This window comes from Dama dama, chromosome 3 (assembly GCF_033118175.1).
Source record: "Dama dama isolate Ldn47 chromosome 3, ASM3311817v1, whole genome shotgun sequence".
Taxonomy (NCBI): domain Eukaryota; kingdom Metazoa; phylum Chordata; class Mammalia; order Artiodactyla; family Cervidae; genus Dama; species Dama dama.
The window spans coordinates 20,333,352-20,356,017 of NC_083683.1; the positions used below are offsets into that span (position 1 = coordinate 20,333,352).

The 22,666-nt window shown below is 36.0% G+C and overlaps 1 protein-coding gene across 1 annotated transcript in view; it reads left to right on the forward strand.

The window, feature by feature from the left end:
- Positions 1-22,666, forward strand: part of TRHDE (thyrotropin releasing hormone degrading enzyme) — a 419,920-nt gene that overhangs the window by 250,281 nt on the left and 146,973 nt on the right. The window contains exon 6 of the mRNA XM_061121911.1: positions 6,262-6,399. Coding sequence (XP_060977894.1) covers positions 6,262-6,399 — 138 coding nt within the window. The remainder of the gene's footprint in view (positions 1-6,261; positions 6,400-22,666) is intronic.

The following is a 22,666-nucleotide window of genomic DNA, read 5'->3' on the forward strand; positions in this document are numbered from 1 at the left end:
AGAAACTAACACAACATTTCAAATCATTTAAAAATAAGCATTAAAATTATTTTAATAAAGATTAAATTAAAACATAAAATTCAGTCCTTGCGACTGTTCTGATGTAACCCATGTCTTCCTGGAGAATTTTTTCCCACTCTTTTTTGCCTATAAGTACCTCACTACTTCTTGAATTGGCTCTCATCTCTTTGTCTATTTTGATATAGCTGACTTTCATTGATTTCAAATCAGATTATTTGATTAGTTTTTTTCTTTCTCTTCTGATGATGAGTCAAAATGTCTGTCTGGTATTGCTCTTCACTAAAATTAGTCACCCTTTCTTCAAAGGAACTTGCCAACAGCCCTCCATTCCAACTGTACTTTCTCTTTTCCCCCCATCACCATGACTATGACTAGATCAGGCTTATTCAGATCTTGACATATTCAGGCAGAAGCCTTGATTTGTGGATATCAAGGAACTAATTTTTCAAGTGTGTCTGTGATAAGAATTCTTAATAATTTGCTCCATATATACTACTAAATAACCAGTATATGAAATGTTAGTATTGTAAGAAAATTTTTTTTAAAAGAGTTGGTTCTTTCTGAGACTTTAGTTACATTTTTTTTATACATATTGCTATTTATTGCCAAAAGTTGTCTAGGACTTGCCTGGTATCTTAGACCTGGGCTTTTACTTTGAGTTGCCTGTGGCACATTGCTTTCTAAAAGTTCACTGTCACATTCCTTGCAGCATGTCTGAAACTGATCTTTTTAGCTTGACCTCCAAACCACACTTCCTCCACTCCTCCATTTCTGTCAGTTGCATGCCCCCTACCTTTTAAAAAAATTCTATCAATCTAAAATCTTTTAAAACTCCAACAAATCATTCCATGAAGTTATTTGCTAGGACTTCCTGTTTAACACTAGGACCAAGGCATCAGTGTCACTTGATCATTCATTCAAAGTCTCTCTCAGATTCAAAAGTTCTTCAGTAACACCTGCTCTTCAGTAATCACATATCCCTTAGTACAATAACCAATTCCTGCCTCTCATTTCTGCATATATCAGCCACTCTGTATACCTCAGATAAGTTAATTTTCCTGAAACACTCCTTTTATTTTGTCACTATATCTGCTACTGCCTATTTATTAAGACCAAACCTTCAACCTGATAACTTAAGATTCAAACGGACTGGCTTTTTTCCCCCCATGTTTCCTCTGCCTGGATTTGCTCTTTTAAGTTACTTTCACCATTCATCTGAGTAGACTTTCATCCTTCAATAGCCCACTTTAATGTCACCTCCTCTGTGAAGCCTTTTCTGAACTAATTAATCATTTCATACTTAATGTTTTATAACACCCATCTTACTATAATGCAGTTAGCTGTTTATCTTTCTCTTGTATTTTCTCTTCTGGTCTTGAGTTCTTTAAGGTTGAGGATGAGATGTTAGTCATGTATTTATTCCCAAAACACAGTTCAGTATCTGGCATTGTGTAGGAATTTAACATATTTTTTAAATGAATGTATGAATAAAATAATAGTGACCTTCTTTTCCATGTGTTATTCTCAACTCTGTGCATTCGTTCACATTTTACTTTTCTGAAAAGGCTTTTACACTGTTCTCCAAAAATTCAAACGCAATGTATTTTTGAAAATAGTTCAGCACAAATTGATACACATATTCAGTATTATTGGGACTGCTTAAGTTTAGGCATGCATATAACCTCTCTAAGAAGTGTCTGTATCAGAATGGTAGGATTTATTGTTACTGCTAACAATAAACTTGTTAACAGATTTTAAAGTTCTCCATTTTACCTATTCTGCATTTTAAAAGTTGTAGAATGGGCTGTCACAGTGTCCTTAAAATATCGAGTAAAATAAAAACTATTGACTATACACCTTGAATATATTTTTCCCTGCACACAAACACACACACATGCACACAGCTTTAAAGTTACTTCAAGGATCATATTCACTTCTACATCCTCCATTAAGCTTTCCATCAGTAATTATACTTTACTGTGTTTTTGTCTCAAAATTTTTTAGCATTTCTAGTCTATGAGATAAAACTGTTATTTCATTCACTGTGGCTAACTTTTGTTTGTTCTTTTATTTCACATAAGACCCAGGATTTCTTTTGCTTTATTTTTAAACTTTCACAGTCTCACATAAACAGTTAGCAATTGACTGTTGTTAGCAATTTTTGCTGTAGCTGTTTTTGTCATTGATAAGGAGGAGAAGGAGGGAGGGCCCTTGCCAGGGACTGACAAAGTAAAAATATTTCTTATTTTATAGTGACATGGATATTTTATAAAAAATATAGTACCTCTCTCTTGGAAACTCTTTCTAGTTTTGTTAAATTGCATTTGCCTCTGGTTAGAATTTTCCTTTTTTCCCCTCAATTTAAGTTATTCTCTCTTCTGAGCTTTGTGAATGTCTTTTGCTAGGATTTTTTTTTCTTTTTTTCCTTCTCTCTCTTTTAATCTCTTTTCAGTTCAGTTCATCTGCTCAGTTGTGTCCGACCCTTTGAGACCCCATGAACTGCAGCACACCAGGCCTCCCTGTCCATCACCAACTCCCGGAGGTTGCTCAGACTCATGTCCATGGAGTCAGTGATGCCGTCCAACCATCTCATCCTCTGTTTTCGCCTTCTCCTCCTGACTGCAGTTTTTCCCAGCATCAGGATCTTGTCCAATGAGTCAGTTCTTTGCATCAGGTGGCCAAAGTATTGGAGTTTCAGGTTTAGCATCAGTCCTTCCAGTGAATATTCAGGACTGATTTCCTTTAGGATTGACTAGTTTGATCTCCCTGCAGTCCAAGGGACTCTCAAGAGTCTTCTCCAACACCACAGTTCAAAAGCATCAATTCTTAGGTCCTCAGCTTTCCTTATAGTCCAAATCTCACATCCATACATGACTACTGGAAAAACCATAGCTTTGACTAGACGCACTTTGTTGGCAAAGTAATGTCTCTGCTTTTTAATATGCTGTCAAGGTTGGTCATAACTTTTCTTCCAAGGAGCAAGTGTCTTATAATTTCATGGCTGCAGTCATCATCTGCAGTGATTTTGGAACCCCCCAAAATAAAGTCTGTCACTGTTTCCCTTGTTTTCCTGTCTCTTTGCCATGAAATGATGGAACTGGATGCCATGGTCTTAGTTTTCTGAATGTTGAGTTTTAAGCCAACTTTTTCACTCCTCTTTCATTTTCATCAAGAGGCTCTTCAGTTCTTCGCTTTTCTGTCATAAAGGTGGTGTCATCTGCATATCTGAGGTTATGGATATATCTCCTGGCACTCTTGATTCCAGATGAAATCTTGATTCCAGATTAAATAAACTAAGTTTAAAATCTTAATCTCTTTTAATGCCCCCTTTCTCAATCAGACAGTATCATTCTCTCCAAAAATGTAGAGATGAATTTTTTGCTAATGACTCAAAACTGCTCAATTTAAACCCTCCTTTTTTCAGTTCCACTGACCAAAGGCTTGTTTTTCTTTTTTTCCAGAAGCATGAAGTAATATATCATTATTATTATATAAATATATAAGTATAGTTTCAATTCAGTTCAGTTCAGTTCAGTCACTCAGTTGTGTCCTACTCTTTGCGACCCCATGGACTGCAGCACGCCAGGGCTCCCTGTCCATCACCAACTCCGGGAGTTTGCTCAAACTCATGTCCATCAAGTCGGTGATGCCATCCAACCATCTTATCCTCTGTCACCCCCTTCTCCTCCTGCCTTCAATCTTTCCCAGTGTCAGGGTCTTTTCAAATGAATCAGTTCTTCGCACCAGATGGCCAAAGTATTGGAGCGTCAATCTTGGAGTACTGGAGTATTGGAGCAAAATATTCAGCCTCTGTCTTTCCAATGAATATTCAGGACTGACTTCCTTTAGGATGGCCTGGTTGGATCTCCATTTTTGAAAATTATCTTAGATTTCATTTTTATAATTACATGATCATTTACTTTATACCATTTAACAAAATGTCATTTCCAGAAAGCCAAGTTATGTTGACTAAATTTTGATATTGACTAATATGTATTTGTTGTTTCTAAATGTTAAAAACTAAGGTTAAAATAAATCATTCTGTTAAGGTTTTCATTTTGCACTGTGATTTTTGATCAGATGTTTGAGTGATGTAATGGAGCAAACAATTATTATTTGAAGAGTTGAGTATTTGATCTTCCGAATGGACATCACATCTTCAGTTGGTGGTTTTTATAAATAAATATGTTCAGTTGTCAAGTTGAAGTATCATTATATATTCCATAATTCCTCATTAATTCCAGTATCAAATAGCTTTAACATGCATTTTAAAATTAAATGAGTAACAAGATTGCCTATCTACTTAAAATTCTTGTTTTGGAAATGAATTTCTCTTATCCTCTAAATCTAGGCCATTTGTCTGAGATTTTGTCTTTGCTTTCTGTGGACTTAAAATGGGCAATGTAAATGCCAGTTTTTTAATTAAAATTTTTAAATCACAAGGTCCAATTTCACTCTCCTTAATTCATCTTGAATTAGGAACTCAATTTAAGAAGAAATACAGTATTATTTTGTGTAATCCTTGTCACTTAATTCATTATAAGTTTGTATTTTTTATTGTAGTCTCTTAGGGTCTGAAGTATCTTTCTGATACTCAGAGTGACTTTTGGTTCAGTCACTGCAACACAGCCCTTTTTGATGGAGCCCTGATGTGAAATTCTTAGATGAAAAATAAGGACCAAAGAAATTAAATATAAAGTCCACAGACTATAAAAATAAGCTATTAGAAAATAGACCTTACAGTGATACTTGGATGACTAGTTAAATTGATTAAACATACTAAATTATTGAGCAAGTGATGATGAACAAAAATGTTTTTAAAGCCAGATTTAAATTAATATACATACATATGCTTAGTTAACCATTCTTTTCTTAGTATATTTATTCTCCATTTCCAATTTTTAAAATCCAGAATTGGTGTAGTCTTAGCTTGAAATTACAGCTCACTCAGAAATAAAGCAGTTTCTCTGCTGGCCCAAAATTTGGAGGCTCCAGGAATGAGTTCAGAATTAGCTAGAGCAATTAAAGCACTGCAGTCTTTAATCTCTGTAAGATACTCCTCAGGTCCCAACTATCCAGGGGCTATTTAGCTCTTGTTATCTCTTGCAACTTCTTTTTCTCTCCTCCTCCCTCAATGAGGGCAGTAGGCTAGGCAGGCTGATAACTGCCAGCATTTTTGTTAACAGAACCCAAGCTGTTTCTTTAAAGCAGACTTCTTAAAGCAAAAACAACAGAGAAGCACTTTTTCTTTTCTTTTTTTTTCAATTTCTAACATAACAAGTCAGCTTTTATTAGAGCAAATACTAATGTCTCATCAATGCACAGAAGTCTCACGATTTTTTGTCTGCTTTCACAACTTTTATGGTAATGAATTGTTAATGCCTATTGCTCTCTACTTTCTGAATTCACGTATCACATCCCGAGATATTACAGTTTGTTGTCAATAATGCGTCGCCTCATTATATGTGGTGGTCTCCTGAAGTTCTTTTAGAAAATAAGTGTATGCATATGTGTATTAGAGAGAGAATAAGTGAGACAGAGAGAATGGAGGTAAGGAACAGAAAGAGAATGTGTTGTTGAATGGACTAGAAATAACAAATAGTACTGGAATTCTGAGATTTAGTTATTATTCTTGTATTGAATTAACTTTAGAAAGGTTATTTGGGGCTGGAATTTTAGATTTGACCTTGCAGAACATATAAACATGCCGTGTGTGCTTAGTCACTCACTCGTGTCTGACTCTTTGCGACCCCATTGACTGTAGCCCACCAGGCTCCTCTGTCCATGGGATTCTCCAGGCGAGAATACTGGAGTGGGTTGCCTTGCCCTCCTCCAGGGGATCTTCCCAACCCAGGGGTTGAACCCAGGTCTCCCTCACTGTGGGCCAATTCTTTACCATCTGAGCCACCAGGGAAACCCATAAGCAAGCTGAGTCAGTTTCATTTATGTACCCACTCTCCAAATTTGCTTTAACCACTGTTAAAACACAGAGCCCATTGTTTCTATCTACTTAGGGCCTATTGTAGCTCATTGGTTTTGTTTCATGTTGTGCTCAAATCAGCCACTTTTATTTTAGAGTGACTTAAGGGACATTTTATTTATTGGTTTCTCTTTATAGTTAAGTCTTATCTAGTAGGCTGATGAGCACCATCAATTCAGCAACATGCATTCAGTTCATATTGTCACCCATATTCTGTCATAACCATGAATCACCATGATGTTCCACCTCCTGTATTGCAGGAAAAACAGAGGTTTCTGACGGATGTTCTACATGAAGTGATGCTGCTTGACGGCTTAGCCAGTTCCCATCCAGTATCACAGGAAGTGCTACGGGCAACAGATATTGACAGGGTGTTTGACTGGATCGCATATAAAAAGGTGGGAATAGATAAGACCCAATTGCCAATTGGGTATTTCACTCTCCTGGCCAAATTCTTTCATGCTAGATATATATTTTTCTCCTCGCTTTGGCGGATAGAAATGGATTGTGAGAAAATATAGTCACTAGGTTCATGTCATTTTATGAGTTAGGGTTTTGCTTTATAAACCAGTAAAATGTTTGCCAAATAATGCATAGAAATATTGGAAGTATTAATGAGATAAATGTTTGAAGTGTTGATATGAAGCTGCTGTACAGACGGCATTATGTAAATGTCAGGTTTTATTGTTATTAATAAGACAGCTGACCTATGAAGTGACAAATTATTTCCCACCTGTGCCCCTAATACTTTTTGATTGGCTGCTACAAATGGGTATAGGCAGTGACATGACATATGTATTTTATAAACATTATTTAAGGTTGATTTGGGAAATTAACCATGTTTCCTGGATAATAAGCATAATAAATGAAATCCTAAAGAATAGATTTTGAATGGCAAAGATTTAGGACCAATGACTAGACATCTGTAGAAATAAGATATATTATGAATTTTTTTTCCATTGTTACTTGTATTAGAATTTTTCCTTATATCTCTATCCTTTAGTTTTTCTAATTTTAATAGAAGCACCTATGTCTCAGCGGTAAACACTTGAAGTGGAAGTGAAAGTCACTCAATCGTGTCTGACTTGTTGTGATCCAATGGACTGTACAGTTCATGGAATTCTCCAGGCCAGAATACTGGAGTGGGTAGCCTTTTCCTTCTCCAGGGGATCTTCCCAACCCAGGGACTAAACCCAGGTCTCCCACTTTGCAGGTGGATTCTTTACCAGCTGAGCCACAAGGGAAGCCCGTTAAAAACTTAACAGCCACTTAATACTTGTTAAAATAGTTTTAAAATTTACTTTGTCTTTGTATAAATTGGATTGCATTTATTGGGATTTCTATATGCTTTATTGATTTAATAATGTTTAAGTTTGAAAATAAGTTGCTAATATTCTTCCTGAAAAACAAGTTATTCTCTTTATGACTAGAGATCAAACAGTGATTCATGAGATTTCTTTGGTGCACTAATTTGAATATTTGGTTTTACATCCAGGAAATGACTGTGTCAATGATCATTAATTGTTGATAGTTAATAGTTAATTAACTATTAATTAACAGTTAATTGTTAGTTGTTAATACTGTTTGCTATAATGTGTAAAGATGCCAGTTGTGTTAGAAAATATCTTTTTGAAGTCACTGATCATTGCATTGGCTCAAAAAGGATATTTTTGATACTTTATAAAGCTAAGTGAAAGTGTATAACCATATTTAAATTATGTAGTGTTAATGTATTTATTTTACAAATTAAATAAAGTGTATATTAATTTTTATATATGATGTTTTTGGCTAGCTTTGCAAATTTGATTCATTCAACTATACTGATTCCTAAAATATAATGTAGAAAACTTATTAACTTAGCTTGAGATAAAGTTGGAGACATGTCTAGTTTTTTCCCACCTAACTACCAATTCCAAAAGAGTATTTGTAAATACCAATTTTAATTCTGTATGATAATATTAGGAAAATATTATTTTGATTAAATATGTTAATAGATGTGCTTTTACATGTAAGTTAACATTTATTCCAGATTTCATATATTTGAGTAATTTTGAATTTAATCAAGAAGGCTGACTGAAAACAGTAGGAAAGAAAGAATTCACAATGATTATTATTTTACCTCTCTACATTTTGGTGCGAAGGCTTATCAATTTACAAATGTGATCACGAGCACACTGAGCCAGGATGCTCAGGACCATCATCAGAAAGGCACTGGCTTATTTGCCTCTAGCCATGTATCTTTATTTTTAATTTTTTTTGAGAAATAGCTGATAAATATAATTGTGTATAATTAAAGTATTCAATGTGATGACTTGATATACATATATATTTTGAAGTGATTACCAAGATCAAGATAATTAACACATATGTCACCTCACCTAACATTTTTGGGAAGTGGGAAGTGAGAATGCCTAAGATCTATCTCTGCAACTTTCAAGTATATAACATTGTCCTATTAACTGTGGTCACAGTGCTATATATTAGAGTATTAGAATTTATTCTTCTTGTAAGTGAAAATTTGTAGTTTGACTTATATCACCCCATTTACCCATTCCCCTAGTCCTTGGAAACCACCATTCTATTCTCTGTTTCTATGAAATTGGCTTTTTTTTTTTTTTAGATTTCATATATACCTAACACATAACATATGTATTAATATTTGTCTTTCTCTGACTTATTTTACTTAGCATAATGACCTTCAGGTTAATCCATGTTGTCAAAAATGGTAGAATTGCCTTCTTTTTATTACAGAATAAAATTTAATTATATATATATATCACATTTTCTTAACCCATTTATCTGTTGAAAGACTTTAGATTGTTTTTATATCTTGGTTATTATAGAAAATGCTGAAAGGAATAAAGGAACATGGGTGTGCAGATATCTTCTGAAGATACTGGTTTAAATTCCTTTGAAAATATAGGACTGGGATTGCAAGATCATATGGTCATCTGATTTCTGATATCTTTAGGAACCTCCATAGTGTTTTCTGCAATGGCTATACCAATTTATGTTCCCACTAACACTATATAAGGATTCTCTTTTCTTCACATCCTTGTTAGCATGTGTTATCTTTTGCTTTTTTGATAATAGCCATCATAGGTATGAAGTGATATCTTGTGGTTTTGATTTGCATTTTGGTGATGATTAATGATGTAGAGCATTTTTTCATGTAACTGATGGACATTTGTATGTCTTTTTGGAAAAATGTCTATTCAGGTCCTTTGCCCATTTTTAAATTCTATTATTATTATTATTTTTGCAATTGAGTTGTATGAGTTTTTTATATGTATTTTGGATATTAACCCCTTATCATATATGTCATTTACTAATGTTTTCTCTCATTCTTCAGGTTGTCTTTTCAATTGATTGATTATTTGCTTTGCTGTGCCAAAGCTCTTTAGTTTGATGTAGCCAATTGGTTTACTTTAACTTTTATGGGCTGTGCTTTTAGTCTTGTATCTGATTAATCATTGCTTAGACCAATGTTGGGCTTCCCAGGTGGTGCTAGTGGTGAAGAATATGCCTGCCAATGCAGGAGACGAGAAACGTGACACCTGGGTTAGGAAGATATTCTTGAGGAGGGCATGGCAACTCACTGCAGTATTCTTGCCTGGAGAATTCCATGGACAGAGGAGCCTGGTGGGCTATAGTCCATAGGTTGCAAAGAGTCAAACATGACTGAAGTGACAAAGCATGCATGCAAGACCAATGTCAAGCATCTTTTCCCCCTATATTTTCTTCTAGGAGTTTTATGGTTTCTCATCTTACATTTAAATTTGTGACCCATTTCAAGTTATCTGAGTGGTGTAAGAGAAGAGTCCAGTCTCCTTCTTATGCATCTAGATGTCCAGTTTTACCAACATCATTTATAGAAGTTACTAATCTTTCTCTTTGTGTGTTCTTAGTGATCTTGTCAAGAGTCAGTTCACCACGTATTTATGACTTATATCTGGAATCTTTGTTCTGCTCCACTGGTTCCATGTACCTGTTGCCAGTACCATACTGTTTTTATTACTGTAGCTTTGTATATAGCTCAAAATCAGGAATGACGATGCTTCCAAGTTTGTTCTTTCTCAGGTTAACTTTTGCTATTTGGGGTCTTTTATGGCTCCATACAAATTTTAGGATAATTTTTGTCTATTTCTGTGAAAAATGGAATTTTAATAGAGATTGTATTGAATTTGTAGATCATTTTCAGTAGAATGGAGATTTTCACAGTATTAATTCTTCAGTCTAAGATCACAGGATATCTTTCCATTCATTTGTGTCTTCTTCAGTTACTTTCACCAATATCTCATAGTTCTCAGTGTATAATCTTTTACTTCCTTGGTTCAGTTTATTTATAAGTATCTTATTGCTTTTGATGCTATTCTAAATGGGATTGCTTCCTTAATTTCTCTTTCAGCTAGTTCATTGTTAGTGTTTAGGAAAACAGCTAATTTCTATATGTTGACTTTGTATCCTATACTTCCAGTGAATTAATTCATTAGTTGTAACAGTTTGTATTTATTGTGAAGTCTTTAGGGTTTTCAATATAAAATAACATGCCATCTATAAACAGAGATAATTTTACTTCTTTTCTAATTGAAGGCTTTTATCTATTTAATTTTTTCTCATCTAGGTTCTATGACTTGGACTCCCAGTACCATGTTGAGTAGAAATGGCAAGAGTGGGCATCCTTGTCTTATTCATGATCTTAGAGGAAAGGTTTTTAGCTTTTCATCATTGAGAGAGGTTGTCTTCATTCTAGTCATATGTCATTATACTTAACTATCACTGAAAATGCTATCCTTACTGTGCTTTTAATTGATGATAGGGGCTTTCCTGGTGGCTCAGAGGTTAAAGCGTCTGCCTGGAATGTGGGAGACCCAGGTTCGGTCCCTGAGTTGGGAAGATTCCCTGGAGAAGAAAATGGCAACCCACTCCAGTACTCTTGCCTGGAGAATCCCATGGAGGGAGGAGCCTGGTAGGCTATAGTCTATGGGGTCACAAAGAGTCGGACACGACTGAGTGACTTCAGTATCTATCCATTTTCAATGAAGACTTCTCAAGGAAAACATTTTCTTTGTAATTAAGTGTATTGAGAAATAGTTAAGATACAATAAACTATAATGCTTAAAAGGTACAATTTAATATGTTCTAACATATGTACACATAGTGAAAATATCACCACAATCAAGTTAATGGACTCATTCATCAAAAATTTCCTCATGCTTCTTTGTAATTCCTCCTCTCATCCCTCCTCACTCTTCCATTGATCAACTTTTTACTGTAGATTAATTTGTATTTTCTAGAGTTTTATATAAATAGAATTATGTAGTATACACTCTCCCTTCCTTTCTGTCTGCCTTCCTTTCACCCAATATCATGATTTTGAGGTACAATTCATGTTGTAGAATATATGGATGTAATATAATTTGTTCATTCACCAGGATATTTGGATTTTCCTAGCTTGGAGCTGTTACAAATAAAGCTACCATGAATATTTTTGCAGGTCTTTGTATGTGTGCACTTTGCCTCTCTTGGGTGATTATCTGCAATATTCAGATGACGATAGGTATATTTAATGTTTTATGATACTGCTGAACTGTTTTCCAAAGTAGTTGAACCAATGTATCAAGGTAGTGTAGTGTAGTGTAGTGAAGTCGCTCAGTTGTGTCCGACTCTTCGCGACCCCACGGACTGCAGCCTACCAGGTTCCTCCGCCTATGGGATTTTCCAGACAAGAGTACTGGAGTGGGTTGCCATTTCCTTCTCCAGGGGATCTTCCCGACCCAGGAAATGAACCTGGGTCTTCTGCATTGTAGGTAGGCACTTTACCGTCTGAGCTACCAGGGAAACCCGTATCAAGGTAAAGTCTCATCAAAAGTGTACCAGAGTTCTACTTTTTCCTACATCTTCACCAACACAAACTAGATATAATCAGTTTGTTTAATTTTAGATATTGTAATGGTATCTCATTGTGATTATTAATTTACATTCCCCTAATGACTAATGATATTGATCATTTTTTTCCTTTGCATATTTTCTTTTATATATCTTCCTTGGTGAAATGTCAGTTCAAATCCTTTGCCCATTTTTTTTTAGATTGGATTCAGTTCAGTTCAGTTCAGTCACTCTGTCATGTCTGACTCTTTGCAACCCCATGGACTGCAGCACACCAGGCTTCGCTGTCCATCACCGACTTCCAGAGCTTGCTCAAACTCATGTCCATCAAGTTGGTGATGCCATCCAAACATCTCATCCTCTGCTGTCCCCTTCTCCTCCTGGATTGTTTTCTTATTATTGAATTTTGAGAATTTTTATACTCTGAATATAGGTTATCATATACATGATATAAAATAATGGTTTTCCAAATTTGTGACCTACTCTTTATTTTCATAGCAGTATCTTTCTAAAAGCAAACTATTTTCATTTTAAGTTCATTTTACCATATTTTTTAATTGATAGTGCTGTTGGTATCATAGTTTGGCTAATTCAAGGCCATGAAGGTTATTCCTTTGTTTTTTCTTAGAGGTCTTATAGTTCTCAGTTTATATTTAGATCTATATTCTAATTTTGAATGGAGTCAATTTTTGAATATAGCATGAAGTTTGAATTGAATGTTTTCCTTTTTATTGAATATGGGTATTCATTTTTTTCAAGAATCATTTCTTGAAATGATTTGCCTTTGCACATTTGTTGAAATCAGTGAGCTATCTATGTGTGGGTCTTTTTTCTGGACTGTTTATTTTATTCTATTGATATATTTATTTATCTTGGTGCTAGTACCACATAATCTTGATGACTGTAGTTTTTAATAAGCAGTGAAATGATTGTTAGTCCTCCAATTTTGTCCTTCTTTTTAAAAGCTCTTTTGGTTGTTCTTGATTTCTTGAATTTCTATATGAATTTTAGAATGTTTTGAAATTTCTTTTAAATTCTGCTATAATTACAGGAATTGCACTGTATTTATATAATGATTTGGGAGCATTGACACCTTAGCAGTAATGGGTGACCCATGAATAGCATACACTTTTCCACTAATTTAGGGCCTTTTTATTTTCTCTCAATAAGATACTTTTTGGCTCATTTTGCCTAATATATTTATTTTATTGGTATAAAGATTTAAATGTTATATTCTTTTATTATTCTTTTAATATCATATAATATCACCTCTTTTATTCCAGATTGTTAATTTTTGTGTATTCTCCTGATTAGCTAGAAGTTTACACATTTTATTCTGAAAAAAAATCTGCTGTTAGTTTAATTGATTTCTGGTCTGACTTTCTATGTCATAGATTTCCGCTCTAATTATTTCCTTCTTTTATATACTTTGGATTTAGTTTGTTCTTTTTTCTAGTTTCTTAAGGTGCAAACTGAGGTCATTAGTTGGAGGCCTTTCATCTGTTATAGTTCAGGTGTTTATTTTATCAATTTCCTCCTAAGTGTACTGGTTAGGGTATTCTCAAGCTTTTGATATATAGAGGTTTCATTTTCATTAACTTTATGGTATTATTTCCCATTTGATTTAGTAATTGATCCATGGGTTATTTGAAGTTTTTCCAGAAAATTTTCTGTTTTCATTTCTTATTTAATTCTGTTGTGGTCAGGGAAGTATATTCTGTATGACTTGAATCTTCTTAAATTTGTTGAGGCTTATCTCATGGCCTAGAATTTGGTCTCTGTTGCTGTTTGCACTTCAAAAGAATGTCTATCCCACTTTTGTCTGGAATGTTTTATAAATGCCAATTAGGTCAACTTAGTTGATAGAATTGTTCAAGTCCTCTACATCCTTATTGATTTTCTGTCTACTTGTTCATCATGCTTTATTGATGGGTGCTCATTGTTTGGATTCACCCACATGATGTCAAATCAAACTTGTAAAAATGTAGTTAAAAAACATAGGCCAGGTACCTGCTGGCATGTCTGAAAAATAATCTTCAATGTGAATGTGGAAAAACAAAGCTCAGAAAAATCTGGCTGTAATCTCAAAGGCTTTGGTTTGCTAATCTTTATATCAGGCCTTAATGTATTTTTAGTGCTTTAGACTAGTTCTCCAGTTTGGCTTCTCTCAGGCTCATTCTATAAGCAACTTAGTATGTGGGGAATATACAATAACGAACTTAACTCTGGGGGTGGAATGGATATCCTGTGTCATTCTAGGGTGTGTATGACAGATATTACTGATAACTGAACAGTCAAAAAGAACATCAACTGCTAACGCTTACTGAATGCTTCCTCTGTGCTAGGCAGTGTATTAACTCTATACTTTCATTAACTCATTTAATTCTCATAATCCCCTTTAGGGGTTGTTATTTCCATGATCCTCACTTTAAAGTTGAGGATATTGATCATGGGCAATCCAAGGATATGTTTCCCAGGAAATCAGATTCTAGAGCCAATATTCTTAAACACTATCATATTTGATCAATATACATGGCTGGAGCACTCATTCCAAAGTCATTTGTAAACCCCAAGTAATGTTCCAGGCTCTGTGTCCTGAGTGTTAGGGATATAACAGTCAGTAAGACACAAAAGAGGCTTCCCCCGTGGCTCAGCAGTGAAGAATCTACCTGCAATGCAGGAATTTCAGGAGACGCTGGTTTGACCCCTGGGTTGGGAAGATCCCCTGGAGGAGGGCATGGCAACCCACTCCAGTACTCTTGCCTGGAGAATCTCATGGACAGAGGAGCCTGGTGGGTTGCAAAGAGTCAAACACAACTGAAGCGACCTAAGCACGCATGCACGTGAGACACAAAGGAGGAATAGCAAATAAATTAGTCAGGGCAGTAATATTTGAGCATTAACATCAATGTCTCCATTTTAAATGTAGAAACATAACTCAAGTCATCTTAAGCAATAAAAATTTGTCAACTGAATAACTGGAAAGTCTGAGATGTTGTTCAGTTCAGCTCAGTTCAGTTCAGTCACTCATTCGTGTCCGACTCTTTGCGACCCCTTGGACTGCAGCACGCCAGGCCTCCCTGTCCAACACCAACTCCCAGAGCCTACCCAAACTCATGTGCATTGAGTCGGTGATGCCATCTCATCCTCTGTCGTCCCCTTCTCCTCCTGCCCTCAATCTTTCCCAACATCAGGGTCTTTTAAAATGAGTCAGCTCTTCGCATCAGGTGGCAAAAGTATTAAGAGTTTCAGCTTCAGCATCAGTCCTACCAATGAACACCCAGGACTGATCTCCTTTAGGATGGACAGGTTGGATCTCCTTGCAGTCCAAGGGACTCTCAAGAGTCTTCTCCAACACCACAGTTCAAAAGCATCAATTCTTAGGTGCTCAGCTTTCTTTATAGTCCAACTCTCACATCCATACATGACTACTGGAAAAACCATAGCCTTGACTAGATGGACCTTTGTTGGTAAAGTAATGTCTCTGCTTTTTAATATGCTGTCTAGGTTGGTCATAACTTTCCTTCCAAGGAGTCAGTGTCTTTTAATTTCATGGCTGCAGTCACCATCTACAGTGATTTTGGAGCTCCCCAAAATAAAGTCTCTGTTTCCACTGTTTCCCCAACTATTTGCCATGAAGTGATGGGACTGGATGCCATGATCTTTGTTTTCTGAATGTTGAGCTTTAAGCCAACTTTTTGACTCTCCTTTTTCATTTTCATCAAGAGTCTCTTTAGTTCTTTGCTTTCTGCCATAAGGGTGGTGCCATCTGCATATCTGAGGTTATTGATATTTCTCCCAGCAATCTTGATTATAGCTTGTGCTTCCTCCAGCCCAGCATTTCTCATGATGTACTCTGCATATAAGTTAAATAAGCAGGGTGACAATATACAGTCTTGACGTACTCCTCTTCCTATTTAGAACCTGTGTGTTGTTCCATGTCCAGTTCTAACTGTTGCTTCCTGACCTGCATACAGGTTTCTCAAGAGGCAGGTCAGGTGGTCTGGTATTCCCATCTCTTTCATAAATTTCCAGTTTATTGTAATCCATATAGTCAAAGGCTTTGGCATAGTCAGTAAAGCAGAAATAGATGTGTTTCTGGAACTCTCTTGCCTTTTTGATGATCCAGCAGATATTGGCAATTTGATCTCTGGTTTCTCTGCCTTTTGTAAAACCAGCTTGAACATCTGGAAGTTCACAGTTCACGTATTGCTGAAGCGTGGCTTGGAGAATTTTGAGCATTACTTTACTACGTGTGAGATGAGTGCAATTGTGCAGTAGTTTGAGCATTCTTTGGCATTTCCTTTCTTTGGGATTGGAATGAAAACTGACCTTTTCCAGTCCTGTGGCCATTGCTGAGTTTTCCAAATTTGTTGTCATATTGAGTGCAGCACTTTCATAGCATCATCTTTAGGATTTGAAATAGCTCAACTGGAATTCTATCATCTCCACTAGCTTTGTTCATAGTGATGCTTCCTAAGGCCCACTTGACTTCACATTCCGGGATATCTGGCTCTAGGTGAGTGATCACACCATCGTGATTATCTGGTTCATGAAGATCTTTTTTTGTACAGTTCTTCTGTGTATTCTTGCCACCTCTTCTTAATATCAGATGTTATTATGTTAGGAATTATCAAATTCAGGCATTTTAACAATGTCATCAGAAATCTCTTTCCATTGACTTCTTGGATCTTTGCCGTTGATTAATTTCCAGATGATTTTTAGGTAGGAGGTCTAAACATGTTTAGGCTGATAGAGTCCTTGAACCTGTGATCCTAATGAGCTCAGGAAAGAGCCTCTATCACAAAAGAATCTGCATCTGTTTCTCCCCAAAGCTGTGATTTGTTCTGTTAAGTGACAGAGCACTATTGGCCAATCCCTATGTCCATGGGATGGACAGTCCCTATGAATATTCTGAATGGCTAGCATGGGTTATGAGCTCATCCTCTGGTGGGAGAGATAAGTCATATAAGTGGTAGGTCCACTGGGATCACCTGAAGTAGGGTTTCCAAAAGAAAATGATGGCTAGATAAAAGTAATGGATGCCAAACTCAGAATCTTAGGAGTTATGACAGAAATATATATAAGGTACATAGAGTCATGAAGGTAAGGGTAAGAGGAGTGACCAAATGGCAAAAAAGGACCATTCTGTAAAGTTAGTCCAGAAGAGGAACACAGTGGTGATTGAGTGGAACATCAAGGAATTCAGCATGATCAGAGCATAGTGAGAATTTGGGGCAGCAGCAGGCTGAGGAGGTAAGCTGGTAAGAACTTGTAGGACATGTTATGCAATACTAAGAAGTCTGAACTTTATCTACCAGGCCAAGAGGAACTAATGAAAAGTTTCAAGCATAGAAGTAACATAATTAAAATTGTATTCTAGAAAGAATATTTCTGTAGGTATGGGAGAGATGGAAATAATGTGATAGATCTGGACATTTCAGAAAAGATTGTAGCAACTAGATTTGTAGCATGTAGAACATTTTTTTCTTTTGACTTGTAATAAAGACTTCTTGCCGCTTCTCATCTTTGCTCTTCTCCCTGAAGATCCCTGTTACTAGGCTACATTAACCTCTGCCATCAGTCAACCTCTCATTGTATCAGTGCTTTGTTGGCTTATCATCTCTTGTAATTATTCCCTTAATAATTATTCTAATTATTCCCACTTCTGTTTTATTGTTATTTTTCCTGCATAGTAATTTTATTGCACTTTAAATAACTTCTTAAACAGAACTGTATTACTGGGGTAGAGAAGATTATAGAGAAATACAGATTAGGAACCAACAAATCAGATACTGATTTTTTGGGATTTGAATTTTAGAACTGAGTGCTTTTGAAGAAAACAATGTTAAATATAGATAGTTTCAAGGCCAATATTAAAATAAAAAATAAAACTCCTAAAATTGCATATATATTTTCAGAATGGGTAGAGAAAAAATGAAAACTAGTATTTCAAAACAAAAGAGAAAGAGAGCAATTACATCCTGGGAAATAGCCAATTTTCCAATTTAATCATAAGCTGAAAATGAGGATACTTTTATCCTAAAAATGCAGTGGAAACAGGAAAATACTATCCATAGATAGGAAGACTGGAAAAGATGGATTGAAATAGTCTCTTTACTCTAAAAGCACAAAGGGAAATAAGAATCAATGACCCAATGACCTGGATGATGAAAGTGAGTGAATGCTCATTAAATTTACATATGGTGCCAAGTTGGAGAGTATTGCTACAAGCTTGGGAGAGAGGAGCAGATTTCAAATGACTTAAAGAGGGTCTTTTAAAAACAAGAACACATTTCAGCAATTCTTATATCTCATTTGATATACTTTAGAGATCAAATGAAATTACATAGGGTAAAAGGAAAGAATTGACAAGCAGGACAAACCCACAAGGGGTCATAGTGAATACGAATTAAAAAAATGGGGCAGTGGAAATTCAACTTTTGTTATTCTACCAACATATTGCAGACTTAAAGTTTAAAATTCTTGCATGGCTAAAGAGGAAAATATGTATAATTTCTATCATCTTTAAAAGTGACCATGAAAAGGCCAATCGGCCATGTGCCTCTTTTGTCCCTTTTGATACCAGGTTCCCCATCCAGATCATCATGTCAGCCAGGCCACAATTAGTATGGTGAGAGAGTACATACTGACTCTACACAGAGGACAGAGTGTTTCTGTAGAAAAACAATAATGACAATAGCAATAATAATAGGATGGTGCCTTCTTTCAAGAATATAACCCAATAGCAGATTTAAAACATACGAAATTTAAAAAGTAATTATACTAAGAGTCATAGTAAAGCATATATTTCATTTAACAAGCATTTATTAGGTACGAGGCATTTTGTGAAATGCTTTGCATGTATTTTCCCATTTATTCTACACAAAAAACTTGGGATTTGGTGTTTTAACTCATTTTACTTAAGACTCTCATATTCACTGATGAGGAAACTCAGAATTAAGAATTTCAGTGATTTCCTCAGAGTTAGACATCCAGCAAATGAACAAGCAGTATCTGAAGTCTGATCTATGTAACTCCAAATTTCAGGCTCTTATATATAAAACTTTTCAGAAATAAATATATTTCAAGACAAGTTATTATATGAGCCATTCCATTGAATGGCAACTCCAAGTTCTTAGCCCACCTTTGATTCTGTCTTTTTCTCATCCTATTTGTCAGGAAATCTTACTGTGTCTGCTGTAAAATATTTCCAGAATTTGACCTGTTCTCAACCATTGCCAGGTGGTGCTAGTAGTAAAGAACTTGCCTGGCAATGCAGGAGACATAAGAGACACGGGTTTGATCCCTGGGTCTGGAAGATCCCCTGGAAGAGGGCATGGAAACCCACTCCAGTATTCTTACCTGGAGAATCCCATGGACAGAAAAGCCTGGTGAGCTACAGTCCATGGGGTCACAGAGTCAGACACACCTCAAGCGACTTAGCACACAGCACACACCCCACCATTACTGTGGCCACACTGGTCTGAAAAACTACTGTCTTGCCACAATAGTGTCTTAAAGATCTCTCTGCTTCGTTGTACATTACATCCCTAGAACTTATTTATTTGGTAACATGACATAAGGAGAAAATTTGCACCTTTGGACTACCTTCATCCAAATCCTCACCCACTTCCCCTTGTAACCACAAATCGGATCTCTTTTTTTATGAGTTTGTCTTTGAAGTATAATTGACATGCAACACCATGTTAGTTTCTTTGACGCAACATAGTGATTTGATATTTTCATATATTTCAAGATGATCACCACAAAGGTTATGATTCATCATTTCGTCTTGATTCATGAATTGTCCTTTCTCCCTACTCCTTGGAATACACACCTTTCTGGGTCACAGGAGCTGCATGGCCCCCTGCCTCCCACACCTCCTCCCTGTCTTCCCAGATCCACACCCACGTTCCCATGTTGCTTTTGGCAAGGCAGTCACCCTGGGACATTGCCTTCCAGTCTGCTGTCTGGGACAGTAAAATTTAAGCCAGATAGTCCCACTTTGCTAGAAACCCTGCAATGACTTCCCACCAAAATGAGAATAAAAGACAAAGTCTTTACAATGACCATGAGGTCCTACCTGATTGCCTCTCACCATAGTCTTCCCAAGTCCTCCGTAGGTCTCTGACCCTTATTCTCTTATCCCTCTTGACTTTACCTCTTCTTCTTATTGTCCCTTCACTCAAGGTAATCCTGATCTACTCTCCTACTTTCCATGAAATGCAACTAAACTCCCTCCCACACTAGGACCTTTGATCTGGGAATGTTGTTATTCTCGATGTCATCATAGTTAGTTCTAACTTAAACTTGTTCTTGAAAACTTTATTTTAATGTCATCTTTTCAGAGATACTGCCCACTTAAAATGCCAGCTGATAACCTCACTCATTTTCTTCATTCATTTTTCTTATTCTGATCCACATACTATTTGATCACTTTCATATGTACAATACAATTTACTTGTTATTCTGGTTATTATGCAAGCTGGTTTCCCACTTCCCCCCACTGAGTGTGAGCTTCATAAAGGGAGAGATCTCTGTGTTTTTCACTGTTTTCCAGTACTCATAGGCACTCAATAAGTATTTACTGAGTTAAAATAAATGTCAGAAAAGCAATATAAGCAAAACAGTGTGGTGTTTCAGAGGGAAAGATCCCATCTGTTTATAGGAATTAGGAAAAAGACTTGGTACTTGAAATAGGATTAAAGCGTTTCAGACATAATTCCATGTGAATTCTAGGGGGGAAGGAAGATCATGTCACCCAGTCACTCTGCTTCCTAATGGCTTCTGTCACATGTGGCCTGACCCCCAGCCCTGGACCACCTGGGACCCTTTCCTATCAACTCAGCGCCTCTCCTACTGTCTCTGTAGCCTCCAGCCTCAGGCACAATCAGCCTCCTGTTCTGTAAGCTTCCCCAGCTCCTATTCTTTTAAACATATCCTTCTTTTCAGCCTCCTCCGCTTTCTCTGTTTACTGTCTACTACATACAGGCTATCAAATGAATATAACATTGCTATTTTGTCCTCTTTGACACATTTGTGCATACTGTATTGTTTCTGGTGTATGATATATATTGATTCACTAGCACTTGTGGTCATTTCTTAAAACAGTTGGACAGTAGGCTTTTGGTCAGGTATATAATGGCAATAATACTAGTAGTAGGAAAAGTAGTTCTTTGAGAGTTTATTTTGCCACTCAACATCCACATAATTATCTCATTAAATCTCCTATCCCTGTAAGGTAGATATTATTGTCTTCAATTTACATAAGAGTAAACAGAATCCCAGGGAGTTTAATGGTATTCTCCGGCTTCTAGGTGTCAGAGCTGGGATTCTCATCTTGTTTTTCCTAACTCATGCTCTTTCCACTCGATCAGGATACTTTCTTTAGCTAATTGCTATTATGCCACTGTTTCAATAGGAAATAAGATTTGGGTTACAGTCTTTGGGCATATACTAAAGTTAGAGATTTTCCCTGAATGAGAAAATGCAGTGTTTTAAAATAAGTAATGCACCGGCATACAAATAAAAAAGAAAGGTTTGAAGTCTGGAAAATAACTACTAATGGTTATGATCATCTTATATGGAATATGTGAAGTTTAAGAGGTTGAGGATAATTAAGCAAAGAATAGAGAGACAGAGAGAGAAATGGAGGGAGAAAGAGAGAGAGAGAGATTGATATAGAGACAATTGTAGATAAATCCTATCAGAAAAAGCTAAAGAATTTACAAATATCCAATCTGGAGGACAAGAGGGCTCAGAGGTGACTAAATAATTGGCTCTAATATATAAACGGTCATTATAAGAAGGCTGTTCACCATTTCTCTGTCAACATCAAATTCTAAATAAGGTAAGTGGCCTTAAATTATAGGCAGAAATTTCCGTTCATTGAAGAAAAAACTTTTTGACATAAAAGACAATTGAACATTTCAGTATGAACCACTGAAGATGACAATCTGAATTCTTTGATATTCTTTAAAAATAAAATTAAAAATCTGCTCCCAAATTAGCAAACTAAATTATAAGACCACTAAAAAAAGTTCCTACTGAATCTTGCTTCCATGGTATATTATAGTCAAATAAAGTAATAGAAAATATATAATTTATTATAAATTAATTTTGCATGAATATATTTATGTTTATATGATTTCAGTTCTCCCTTTTTAGTAAATGTAGAAGTATAAATGACAAAATAAGCAAAGTACTTACTTCTTAGGTAAAATGGGAACATTTGAGATAATTCTCGTCCGCCTCTGAATCATCTGTTGATATCAGTGAAAAAAAAAATTATGAAAAGAACGTCTAGAGTAGAACTTCCTTTTGTGGCTCTCTTTATTATCAGTCCTGAATATTCATTGGAAGGACTGGTTTTGAAGCTGAAACTCCAATACTTTGGCCACCTGATGTGAAGAGCTGACTCATTGGAAAAGACCCTGATGCTGGGAAAGATTGAAGGGGGGAGAAGAAGGGGACGACAGAGGATGAGATGGCTGGATGGCATCAGTGACTCAATGGACATGGGTTTGGGTGGACTCTGGGAGTTGGTGATGGACAGGGAGGCCTGGCGTGCTTCAGTCCATGGGATCGCAAAGAGTCGGACACGACTGAGTGACTGAACTGAACGGAATTTATTACCAGTGAATTTTATCTTTGCCTTTAGCCTTGAAATTACCATTATTCTAGGCCAGAGGTGATTTTAAGAAATCATGTAAAGAAAGGACTTTTGCCCTTGTAAAGAAAATGTACAGGAGGAGTAGAAATGGGGAAAGAAAA